At 42.4% G+C, this 12,527-nt stretch overlaps 1 protein-coding gene across 1 annotated transcript in view; it reads right to left on the bottom strand.

Annotated features, from left to right (window-relative positions):
• Positions 1-266: 266 nt before the first annotated feature.
• Positions 267-12,527, bottom strand: part of PGBD5 (piggyBac transposable element derived 5) — a 73,610-nt gene continuing 61,349 nt past the window's right edge. Inside the window, exons 6-7 of the mRNA XM_052683045.1 lie at positions 9,401-9,506; positions 267-7,912 (exon numbers count right to left, since the gene is read on the bottom strand). Of these exons, the coding sequence (XP_052539005.1) occupies positions 7,717-7,912; positions 9,401-9,506 (302 nt within the window). The 3' untranslated portion in view covers positions 267-7,716. The remainder of the gene's footprint in view (positions 7,913-9,400; positions 9,507-12,527) is intronic.

The raw sequence follows: 12,527 nt of genomic DNA, 5'->3' as shown, positions 1-12,527 counted from the left end.
AGGAGGCACTGACCAGGGTGTTGGGGGCAGCAGGGCCCTTCCCTTTCTGTGTGCAACCTGTGCTGGAGACCTGGGGCTCTGTCTGCACTCAGTTCTTTCAGAAGAATATGTATACTCAGTGGCCAGGTAAAGGCATCAGGTTTTCGGTCTATAGTAGTCTGAGAGTGAAAATGTGTAATTTATCTGCGGGTATTTTCTCCACATCCTTTCACCTAAACAACTTACCATAGCTATTCTAGAAAAGAACGAGGCAGAAAAGCAACCGGTAATATATCTGACTGTATTTCAAAGTTGCTGATTGTAAACAAACATCGTTGAAGAAATAAATTCACATGACAAGATATCAGAGTGATACTATAAATCCATTTTGTTATTGTTGCCACACTTCACATTTTTGGAACTCAGAATTTAGCTCATGGTGTACAAAACTTGTAAAAATTTATTGCAAGCGTGCCTTTGTGTAGAACAAATCCAGTGTCACAAAAGTAGTTCCCTGTCCCATGCAGAAACACAGCTGTGGATCGCTCTGTGAAGAGGTCACACACATGCATTTCCCCAAAAGACGTGGCTGTTAGAAAACTGCTCGGAGAAATGAAAAAGAAAAGAAAGCAGTTGCAGTGTATGCTTTACCTGTGGGATTTACATTTTCAACAGAAACGTGGAACTCTGCAACAGAACTGCAATCGCTGATGTAAGCGCAGCCCAATGGAGCTGTTTTGAAAGCGCTCTGACAGCTTTGTGTTTGGTGCAGTTGCCGCATTAAATGGAATGTCACTTTAACATTTTATATATAAACTAGAATGAGATGCAGATGGGGAGATTCCTTTTCCAGAATTCCCATCACTGCCATCTCTCCCATGGTACCCCCTCGGCTTCCCTTCCTCGCACTCCCTGCTCTGTGATTACCAAAGTGCACAGTGTAAGCAAAAGCATGGAGCAAAGCTAGCAGAGGAGTGGCTGTACTGAACATCAGCCTTTGCTTTTGGACTCAAGGCAGCAGGGGAAGGGGAGTGCACATGCTGACAGGTAAGTTAGAAGGGAACATCTGGCTCCTTTCTTCTGCATGCCCAGCCTCTTCTGTTCCCTCTGCCACTTCATTGCACCACTTAGCCACACCTGTGGCAAAAATCTTTGTTTTGCTGTCCCTGATCTCTCTTCAAAACACGGGGTAAAATTATTTTTAATTTCTGCACTGAAATGCCAGGCAAATATTTGGCTTATAAACAGAGGAAAAATCCAGGCTGCAAAAGTAAGTGTGAGACCTTCAATTTGGTTTCCATCAAATGAGTAACTTGGTTTCACAGAGAGATGCAAATAGTTCAGCACGTTTTGCACACACCTTGGCACAAATTAATTGAAGAAAAAGGACTACAGCATGACTTTGACACTGAGTGGGTTGAGGCTCTGGACAGATGAACCTAGTGTACTGGGCTCTTTTTCATTGTTTCCAGGCTTTTTTGGTAACTACTGAAATTGAGTGCTCTGTTTGAAATCCAGAGCATTCTGTAAATACTTGAAGTGTTTGCAGGCTTTTTGATTCTAATGAACAGAGGTGTATGGGCACTCATCTTGCCTCTCTTTGCTTATCCAATTGGATCCTGAATGTCCCAGCCCTACAGCATGATGCCATGCTCCTTTCCCCCTAGGTTCTCCGTCCAGATTCCCCAAGCATTCCAGAATTGTTACAGTTACATCAAATGAGCACTTTTGCAGAGTAATGTTTTCACGGATAGAATTTTTGCACTACACATTGTGTGGACCACTTTGACATCTAATGCTAGCAGTCGTTATTTCAGAAGAGTGATACAAAAGGGATTTACCACATAAGGCCTTTCTGTGATACCTAATAGCTGCTCACCAGCCCGCTCAGTCTGCTAAGTGTGAAGGGTTTAAATAAAAGGGGAAAGAAAAAAAAAAAAAAGAGAAAAAGGAAAAAGAAAACCAAACCATTGATAACAAAAACATACCACAACCCCTTGGACAGCGCTAAGAGCTTTCACAGCCATTCCAATGGGAGCAGTGGGTAGGTGATGCCAATATCTCTTTGGCCCATATGAAACTTGGTGGGGCAGCACTGATGGGGCAAAACAGGAACACCTTCACAGTGACTGCAATTAGTAAAGGCTTCAGAAACAATACCCTGTTGCATCTGATTTTCAAAATATCAGGAAGGATCAGTGAAGTAATAATACAAAAGTAAATGGAAAGGTCAACTCTGTTGTTGTCACCTCTTCCAGACTGACCAGGAGCTGGTGGGATGATCAGCATGAGCTCCAAAGGCATTGTTAGCCAGGGAAGCTCTTCAGGGCTAAATTTTGGAAGAATGAGAATTTTTGCACAGAAGCGTGGATGTTCTCAGCTGTTCCCCAACAGTGAGATGACCACAAAAGGGCCATTCCAGTTCGAGTTCATAATGCTTCTGGAAGGAAAGGTTGGTTTGGAAAGAGCCTTTACAAGAAGAAACATACACCAAGTAGCGCTGGCAATAGTTTACATCTAAGCAAGTGCTGAGCTCTGTGCAAAATAGCCTAGTTAATGAAGACCAAATACATAAATGTTTCAAAGCTGAAGTTTCTCACCTTCCAAAACATCGCTAGCTTTTGTTTTTTTTTTTTTTGACACTTGCTTGTATTTCTCAATCAGACTGAGATGTATTCTTGTTTTACAGACAATCTCACACCAGTCACAGTAATCAGAAATTGCTGTGGCACATTCCACAGCAGGGATGGATGGAAGACTTCATACTTTCCTCAAGACAGCCTTAGTAATTATTTCTCTGAATTTTGCACTGATGACTAGTCTGCAGCAGAGCTTTGGATTCTCTGTTTATATCCCTGCTCTGTGCTCCCCTGGCAGGCTGGGCTGCTCTGTTTTATTCAGCTTTCTCTTACCTTTAGCACAGCTTGGTTTTGAGTCATATGGGCCTGTATGTGCAAAGAATCCATGCTATGCTCCCACAGCCCTTGCTGCAGAGCAGGATGATGTCCATCCTGCTCCCAGTTTTAGTTTGGAAAAGCACAACTGACAAAGAACAAAGTTGCTGAAAACACAGAACATGGACTTAATCAGGAAGAATGCAAGCCCCATTTTACAGTTTTATCATGCCTTTGTCTCTGCTGTGCCTCACTGATTATGAAGGGGAAAGCTCCTATGTGAAAGGATAATGGTATCTGATGACTACCGCTGTCGTAAGAGCACTTTCCAAGAGGTAGACACACAGAGCTATCAGTTCAGCATAAACCTCTGCTCATCACTGAAATCAGATGCAGGACTAGTGGATGCTAAGACATGCAAGACACAAAGCCAGTGGAAGGTTCTTTAACTACCCACAGCTCAAGGCAGTCTACTAAATACTAGAAGGAAAAAAAAACCAACAACCCTTCAGCAAAAATAAAAAGCCACAGCCACAGAAGCACAGCTGAAGGTGACGAAAGGGCTTGGAGTTGCTCTCCTTCATGCCAGTCTGGAAATGGGTAAATGTATTCTTCTGAAGAAAGCAACATTGTACCTATTAGTGGCTCTGGGATGTCACTGTAAATGAAGAAGAGCTGGGGCCAGAGAAAAGAAATAATGAACAGAGAAGAGGCGTCTTTAAATTGTGCCCTAGTGCTGAGTGCACAAATGGGCTGAAGTAAAAAATGGCAGAGTTTCTGCAAGCCCTTGGAGCATTTTTCAGCTAAGACAACAGCAGTGGAAACCATTTCACAGTGGCTTCTGAGCTCTTGTCATATTGTTATATTATGCGCTAGGAAAGAAATGCTTTCCATGAATGGATCATGGCAGGACAGACATTTCTTGAAAGAAGCACTGTGCATAGAAGATGGTCAGTATGTCTCACTGATGGTCTTGGTTCTCTGGAACAGAGTTTGCATACCATAGTTAAATCATTTTCAGAAGTACAGATGAATTAAAATTCAGTTCAGCAGGAGAGACATGAGTCTTTCTGATCCCATGTTTACTTCAGCTTCAAACTCTCTTTCCCAGAAAAATGTACAGAAGTTTCTCTGTGACCTGGTTGGCATTTCTACTGTCTTTTAGCCACTGCGGAGCTTTAAGATCTCTTACCCAGATTGTCTCAAGGATACAAAACAAAACAAAACAAAAGATAGGAAAACTTCGTGTCATCTCACAAGCCATTGCACAATTAACATACACGTGCACAGTACAACTAGCATCCTTGCACTACTTTGAGACTAAATCTTTTTTTTTTTTTTTTTTTTTTTCCTTTTACCTAGGGAGAAGCTTTAGTGTTACAGGCAGGTGGGAGAACCAAATCTGAGTCAGCCAATTTGCAGTAAAGGAAATGCTACAGCATCTGAGCTGCAGATTAATGAACTTTTGCTTTTTAATCTCATTCTATTTCTTCCTTGATTACTTTGCTGGGTTTTTTGTTTTGTTTTTGGTTTGGGGTTTTTTTTGTTTGTTTTTTGTTTGTTTGTTTTTTTGGTTTTTTTTTAATAGTAACTTAGAGAAAGTGCAAGATGCTTTTTTTGACAAGGAAAAATCATAACTTTCCTCAACCCTATCCACTCCAAGTCAACAGATGGAGAAGATAAGGTGGAACAGTTATCTGTGGATATAAACTATGCTTTGGTGGGTTCTGCTTGTTGGCTTTCAGAGCCAAAATTCAGGCATTTTGTACATACAAATATATATAAATATTTTTGCTTACTTATGGAATGTTTGAGCATGCTTAGGGCACCTGTTCAAAATGATGAAGGATGGTTAAGGCTAAGAAAATGAAATTCATTGCAAAGCTATAATTTTGTTTAAATTTTTCTCCTTTGCAAAAGGAGACTAAAACATCTTCCCTGTAATAGTCAGCCACTGTGTAATCCCCCATCAACACCAATTCTAGGGAAAACTACTCAGGACCCAGTCCCTGAGGCAAAAAGCTAGGACCTCGTCATTTTAGCTCAAGTAATTCCCATAATTAACAACATAAGTTAGTAGAAAAACTCAATGTTCCAAAACCTTGGACCTACTGACACCTGAAAAAGAAAAGGCATTTTCTAAATGGGAAGGCATAGATCCAGGCCTTCAAGCGTACACAGTAATGATGTAATAATTTGCAAAGGGCTCCAGCTCCAGCTGAAGGGGCTACAACACAGCTGGAGAGTGCTGTGCTTCCTCCTCAGACATGCAAAGCAGCTCCTAGGAAGCTCTGCAAGCCTTTCCATTGCTGCTGGGGGCGTCAGCATCTTGCAAATGCTCTGGTTTAGCAGGGGAATAGGCTCCCAGCAGCTACTGTTCATGCAACGTTTGACCTGCAGAGTTCCTGCCACACCTGTCTTTACTAGCCTGACTCTGACTGCCATATAAACTTACAGGGCATAATGAAGTTGTCACTAATCATCCTGTCACAATGAAAGCCAGCACTGCCTAAGCAGAGATCTCAGAACAATAACACCATTTGCCTTCAGGTATCTCTGGAGTTTCTTAAGAAATGGAAACTGACAGCTGGATGTTTGTCTCCCCCTCCACTTAGGATATTTAGAAGACTGGTAAGACCCAGCCACACCACACATTCAGTCTGCAGAAGGATCATCTCCATTCCCTGCTGGGACAAGGAGATTTGAATTCATCTTCAGGGCCCTCCACAGCCCAGCACTGCCAAGGACTTACAGTGGTACAAACCCTCCCATTCCTCTTGAGGCTCTGAGACCTCCAGTGCACATGGTTGTAACCTTTGCTGTTCTCTTTTCCAGGATGGTGACGCTGTGGACTGAGAAAATGAGCACCTAAGAAACCTGTAGGTTGTCACTCATCTTGTGGCTGGCAGGCAGAGCAGGACAGGTGGGGCAGTCTCCAGGTGGTACTGCAAGCAGAACCACTGAAGTGTTGGCTGTCCCTTTACTTTCCCTGCAACCAGGTGAGATCTGCCTAAGCTTACTCCAAAAACCAAAACGTTGGTGGAAACAGACAGCTGTCAGTGCAAGGATTCTCTTTGAGCCAGAGAGTAATTTACCAGCCCCTGCTGATTTACACAATACGCATTTGCAGTGCCTTGGCATATCTGATGGTCATAGCAATGGAATTCAGGCAGTTCTGAAATTCATGTTCACGACCCTTCATATAAACTAGTGAGGTTTACATTGATCTCTCAATCAATCAATCACTCCATCACTCTTGAATCAGCCCAAGTTGTTCTTTGATAAAATTTCTCAGGAAATGCTAAGCTTGGGGACCAAAAATCAGTTGGTCCTTCTAGCAACATGGTTTATGCCTTGTAAGTTAATACAACTCTGTTTTCATCACTGTTAACCTTTAGAATACAGACGGTTTTTTGGTGATTGAGTTGTGGACTGAAATCAATAATGCGTAGAGGGCAGGGCAGTATTTCACCTCCATATTCTCTCCTGGTTCAACCATACTTCCCTCGCTCTCCACTGCTTCCTAAAGCTTTAATGCCTTCAGATTCCACCAATGCCAAATTGTAGTTGCTCAGCCACAGGCCCCAGCACATGACAATGCTTGTCCTCTACAGTGTGACTCAGGTGAACTCTTTAGGCTTGCTCTGTTTTAGTGATGCTTGACTTCTGGCTGTAACTGGACTTCTTTTTGCAAAACACAATGCTATGTTATTTTGATAAACAAGTAATCTGCTTAATTACAGCTACTGCAACAAACCCTGTGTTCTAGTGAGAAGAATTCCTACAGAACATCCTGCAGTGATAATGTGAAACACACAGCTATTAGTGAATTATTTTCTTCCTGCCAACTGTGTGCCAAGTGAAGTTCCAAACTGGACTGAAAAGTCTTGACGCTTATAAAAGGAAATTAAACGAACTGTTTTTGTTATCCACTTAACAGTCCGTTATGTTAGACTTTAAAGCAACATACAAGATGGCTGAAATCAAGAAAAAGTATGATTGTTAGGCTCTTATTTCTGATCTGTATACCAACAGATTTTAACTGCCATGGCAGTTAAGATGTGAGGCAGTATTAATCCACTCACTGTTCATGTATAAAATGTTTCATCTTGGTTTAAAAAAAGAAAAAAATCAGTGTCATGCTTTTCCATTTTAAATTTACTCATGTATTTGGTTTCTTCTAATCTTGCTGCGATCTACAGGGGATCAAATTGCCTTATGCTTTAAAAAGAAAAAAAGAAAGAAAAAAGTCTTAATCAGTTCTCAGTTCCTGGCTGCCTGCTTTAAAGGTTTTGTTAGTCAATATGCCTATTTGGGGTTCGTGTCTTGGAACTGCTTCTTCTAGCACACTGTGAGGACAGCAATGGTTCCTACAAGGTGGTTGGCACTCTCAACCACAGTCCATGGTACAGACTTACACTACTTGTCCTAGAATTGAGTAACTCCAAATAAGGTATAGAGTTCTACGCAATGCCCACCTGGGCCTGCTGAGCTATCTCAGCTTGTGGAAAGCACTGAGCCCAAGCATGACTTTACAAGATGACCCTGTTTAATGAATGGCATTGAGAGACAACTAATTTAAGTCCATTTCCAGTGTACAGATACCCACAGGGCATTCACATATGCAATTCTGTGTCAGCGTTTCTTGTGGCACTTTCTGCAGAACATGTTTACATCCAGCTGCTACTAGGAACAAAGTTTCCACCTCTCTAGTGGCATCACTTGGTGTTTTTGGATAAGGACAGCACTGGTGGCATCAGAAGTTCCTTGCTTTGCTGTTGCAGGTGTGGTATTTTCTTCTGCTTACCTTCCACCTCCTGCCTATGCCTCCAAGAACGTTACATCAATGGGAAGGTGAGATGTCTTCCAAGCCCAGAAGCTCCTTTACAAGTCTTTCACCAAACTGTGCACGGCTATACCTCGTCACATGGTAGGCCTCTGACATCTTGTAGAGGATGTAGGCATTGTTTATAGCAATGCTGATGGCAAACCAGAATACTTGCTGCCAGGTCTTGTTTGGTTTGTGAGAAATAAAATACCTACAAAGCCAAGAGAAAAGGCAACAAACAAACAAATAAACAAACAGTATTCAGCCATCACTTTCATCTGGAAGGCAAGAAATGACCCTAGAAGAAGATTATGCAAAAGGGAAGCAGAACCAGTACTTACTGCCAAGTGCAAGTATGATCTTCAAGAATTCCGTACTTTGCATTTGAAATCATTTACAGTTAGTTGCCTGTTTACTTCTGGAAATTTCTAGCAGTGTCCTTGTTTCAGGAGCCAAAACCTCAGCAGCATTCACCTCTGCACATAGCATCATAAAAACCTGATGCTATACTCCTAGAGCTTGCCTGTGGCAAACACCCAAATGCTGGGAGCCATTGGTCTGAATCCCTTCAGACTGTAACTAAAATAAAAGATTCAGGCCTATTAGGCTACAATTTAGGGAATACTGCTGATGCCTCTCTCAATTATTTCAACTGTAAGAGAAAAATTATTTCTGCTGTTGTCAACAGCATGTGGGAGGATATGGGGGCAGAAACAGAGCATACAGTGCTGGTATGCAGAGCACCTCCTCTCCATAAGGCAGAAGAACTAGGACAGACTGACCACCTTATATTTAGGTTCTGACTAATTCTAGGATTACCAGAATATTCTCTTCAATGATTTTAGTAATCATTTAAATCTACTACCTAATCTCTTTTCTCATTGCTTTCCACATACCCAATTCTTGCGACTTTGCTCAGATTAATTTAGAAAATCTCTGTTGCTTTTTCTCCTCAGTTTTCAGTTCATGAAATCATCTGCATCTCACTGCTACACCCACAGCCAAGCTTCCCCACTGCTGTTATACTTGTCTCTGTTTCTCCATTACATTAAGAGCTAGCAATGAGGACATCAAATGGAATCAAGGAGCCCAAATATCTATATTCTGTTCTCACAATCCACCTAGATTGGCTCAGTATTCGCAGCTGAGCATCTTCGGGCTCAAGGTGGCTCAAATAGCATCAAGACAGATCATCACCACCTGCTGAGTGGAGTGGAGACTGAGCTACCCTGAGAGACTTGGAGACCTTTGCTGAATTCTCAACCTAGCCTTGAATTTGATGTGGCCAAGAATAACATCTGCCTCTTGGCTCATCTTTCCAACTCCTCTTACAAGTCATTTTCAAGATGCTAAGAACATGAACACGTAATTTTCTTTTTTGGATTGGTAGGTAGGTAGATAGAGCCAAAGCGAGAATGGCAGGTCTTTGAGATTATTCAAAAGGTGAAAGGAAGCAGTAAAAAATGCAATGTGCTTAATGATTAGTGCTCATTCATCTCTATACTCCTGCAGAGATTCTCTACAGTGCGTCTAGCAGTGCAGCTCTCACCACTGTGCAGAGCCAGATTCTGATCTTTGATTAGAACAAGAGTTTTGACAGAAATGAATTAAGTGAAAGCAGGACTGTGCTCACAGCTGCAGTTCATGGAGAAGCAATGAAAGAAAGAAACTCCCTCACCCCCAACCCCTTCTCACTTACTTGCTGTATTTGTCGTCGTATTTGCAGATATAGCTAAGGTGAGCAGCAAATGCTTCAACCGCCAAGGGGCATGGAATTTCTCCGCTTTTTCTCTTAATTATAACTCCTGCATCAATTAGAAATATAACAGTTTTAAATCCACACAGTAGGTGTAGCCACTGAAAGATACAGTTTACATACACTGTGCATTATAAAATAAATTTTTGCAAGTTTCTGTCCAAAACCGGGATGCGGCCCCTCTGTTACCCGGAATGGAGATGCTAATTTGACATTTTTTTCCATTGATAGTACACTGAACAAGGGAAAAAGGAAGATAAATCAATATTTAGTTGGAGGTGAAAAGGTGTTAGGGAGACAAATGTTCTCACCATGTTTCAGGCAGAAAAACCACTACCCTAGTCCTACAGTGGCCCCCTACCAATAGTGTATTAGTTTCTCTTCTGCTAGTTCACAGTGAGTTGTGGTCAAATCTAGAGCTGTAACTTGATATTTCCTGCTTTGAGTTCTAATAGTCCTAAACAAGTCCCCTGAAATGAGATCCCTTCCTCATATCTCCCCTGAAGAACAAAAGCAACAGGACTTCCACTCCAGTGGGTGCTACTTGGCAAAAAAAAAAAAAAACCTAACAACAACAAAAAGAAGAGTAGCCTCAGTTTGTTTGGTGTGTCTTTCACTGGCTTCTTCCAACACTACCGCAGTATTTATGAGCCCAATGCTCTTCCAAGAAACTGCCCCAGCTCTTTCCTTTGTTACTCCAGTCTTCCATATCCTTCCCATTCAGCAGGGGTGGCTGTCTGTAGAAGGGAAGGATGAATGAAATAAATCTGTAGTACCTTACTGAGTCTGTTCCCTCATTTCCTCATTTTTTACTTCATATTCCTTCAGCATTTGATTGTCAGGTCTACACGGTATGGACCATCTCTTGCTCCACGGCTACAGATTACTGTCTAGGGATGATCCCTGCTCCCTGCTGGGCACAAGTGTTTTTCTAGAGAAGTAAAGGCTAAGCTGTATTGTTTCTCAGCATTGTTTTTCGGTACAGATATGATCCTGGGCTTCTTCACTTCTTCAACCTTCAAACTCCCATTTCCTTCCTTCTGCCAAGTCTTTTACAGTCATCCCTAAAATGCTCCTCACGTTTTGACTGCAGACTTCACCATTTCATTCCTTCAGCTGGAAGTCTCATTCCATCCATTATCTCTGTCATGCTCCCTGTGCTGTCCTAGCTGGCAGGCTCTATTTTGAAGCAAGACTTGTGACACATACTAAATGTCATGTTACTGCTGAGCCACGCAGCAATTTATTTGGGGTTTTTAAATTCTGATTTTTCATGAGTCAAGAACAATGTCACCTATAAAACGTTCAACACTCACCTCTTCCCCTCCAGAACAGAGTGCAAATGTTCCCTCTCTTCTCCCCCTCATCTTCCCTTGGAGAATTTATATTTCCTTTGCAATTTGCTTTGTATTCACTATCCTTAACAATGCATTGTGATGTCAACTATGTGGGCACCACACACTCCCTCTCACTTTCTATTGTACTCTGTGCAGTGTTCCTCTGTACTGAGAATATTACATAGCTTCATATGCACATTATTCTTATGGCCTTCTCTAGGCTTATTCCATAGCTACAAGGCAACCCCCTTGGAGCTGGGTCATTCATAGCTGCAGGTCTCTGTGGCAGGAAGCCCCAAGCAAGCTGACTCACCGGCACCTCAGATGAGTTATTTCCCCTCCTGGTCCTCCCCCAGCATCACTGTGCTCAGTCCTTGGCAGCCTTCCAGGGGAGAACACCGCCTGCGCTGCAGCCTGCGCCTGCCTTCTCCTGCCTGCTTGCCGCTCTGGTGCAGGCTGCTGGCATCAGCTTTAGGTTTGGATTGTTTCACGTTCCAAGTGCTATATGGCTTTTGATCTGGATGTAAATTTGTTACAGTTCTTTATCAGAGCTGCAGACAGGCAGCTTGGCACAAGGACTAATGTTCAAGCGCTTGCCTTCATTCCATCCTAAGTCTCACCATACTTGGACACAACCCCATGATTTCAATCTCAGAAAGAACATGTGTAAATTTAAAGTTATAATCCTAGAGCTTCCCTGTCCTGAAACATATTTTTTAACATTCCGTATCTTACCCCAGACTTTCCATTTTTGCAATTAGAATTTTTTTCAGGAAACAAAGATGTCAGCAGGCATTCCTCACTCCAGCTCCTCCAGAACTAAGAACCACACTGGGGCTTGCTTATCAAAGCAGTGTACACAAAAGCAATGCTTCCACATCTCCCATCTTTTTTTGGTTCCTGCTGTACAATCTTCAAGGCAGGGTGGGCAGAAAAGGCATGGACAGCAAAGAGAAGCTAATGAGAGCTTCCCAGGGGACTGCAGCATTTGATACTGGCTGTGTCAGTAGGATGTTATTAGCAGCTGGCTCCTGATCATGCTTCGTTGTTGTCATTACCACTGTCTCCTCTCCAACTGCCTCTCCATTTAGCTTTCTATCTAGTCCGTACTCCTAAGTGTTAAACCCTACATCAACCTTTTACCACCACCAGTCACTGGTGAGACCATGTCACCTGCAGCTTTTTGGTCCTTGTCCTCTGCATGTGTAGCTCAAATGTCATTTTTATCATTAGCTAATGTCTAATATATACATATAGTTTCTAAGTAGAGCTGGCATCTACGAAAGCTCTTCTCAGAAAGAAGCTACTTCTCCAAAGGATCTTGGGTTCAATAAGTTTGTGCTTAAACATAATACGCTCAAAAGAAAGCAGCCCAGACCCCCTAATTGCAAAGAAGCTGACATTTCCAGCTCTACATGCTGCCAAAGCCATGGGATTTTCACAGTCTCCAGCAGGCTGGGAGCACTACACAACACCAGGGACCCTGAGGTTCCCTATTCCTTCTGTAGACCAGAAATCCCAGGATTCCCTGAGTTCCTGATCATCCTGCTGTGTGCAAGAGAGGTTGCTGCCTTCTCTGTTTTGCTTTGTTTAAAAATAAAAAAGCAGAGAGGATTTTTGTTGTTTCTAGAACACAGCCCTGGAGATGTGTGGAAAGCCGGTTCCAGATCTTGAATGGAAAACAAAATGTGGCCATGTCACCCCGACAGGAAGGTTTGGACCAGCATATCACC

The sequence above is a fragment of the Tympanuchus pallidicinctus genome, unplaced genomic scaffold (assembly GCF_026119805.1).
Source record: "Tympanuchus pallidicinctus isolate F22 unplaced genomic scaffold, pur_lepc_1.0 scaffold1, whole genome shotgun sequence".
Lineage (NCBI taxonomy): Eukaryota > Metazoa > Chordata > Aves > Galliformes > Phasianidae > Tympanuchus > Tympanuchus pallidicinctus.
This window is presented reverse-complemented; position numbering and strand designations above follow the sequence as displayed.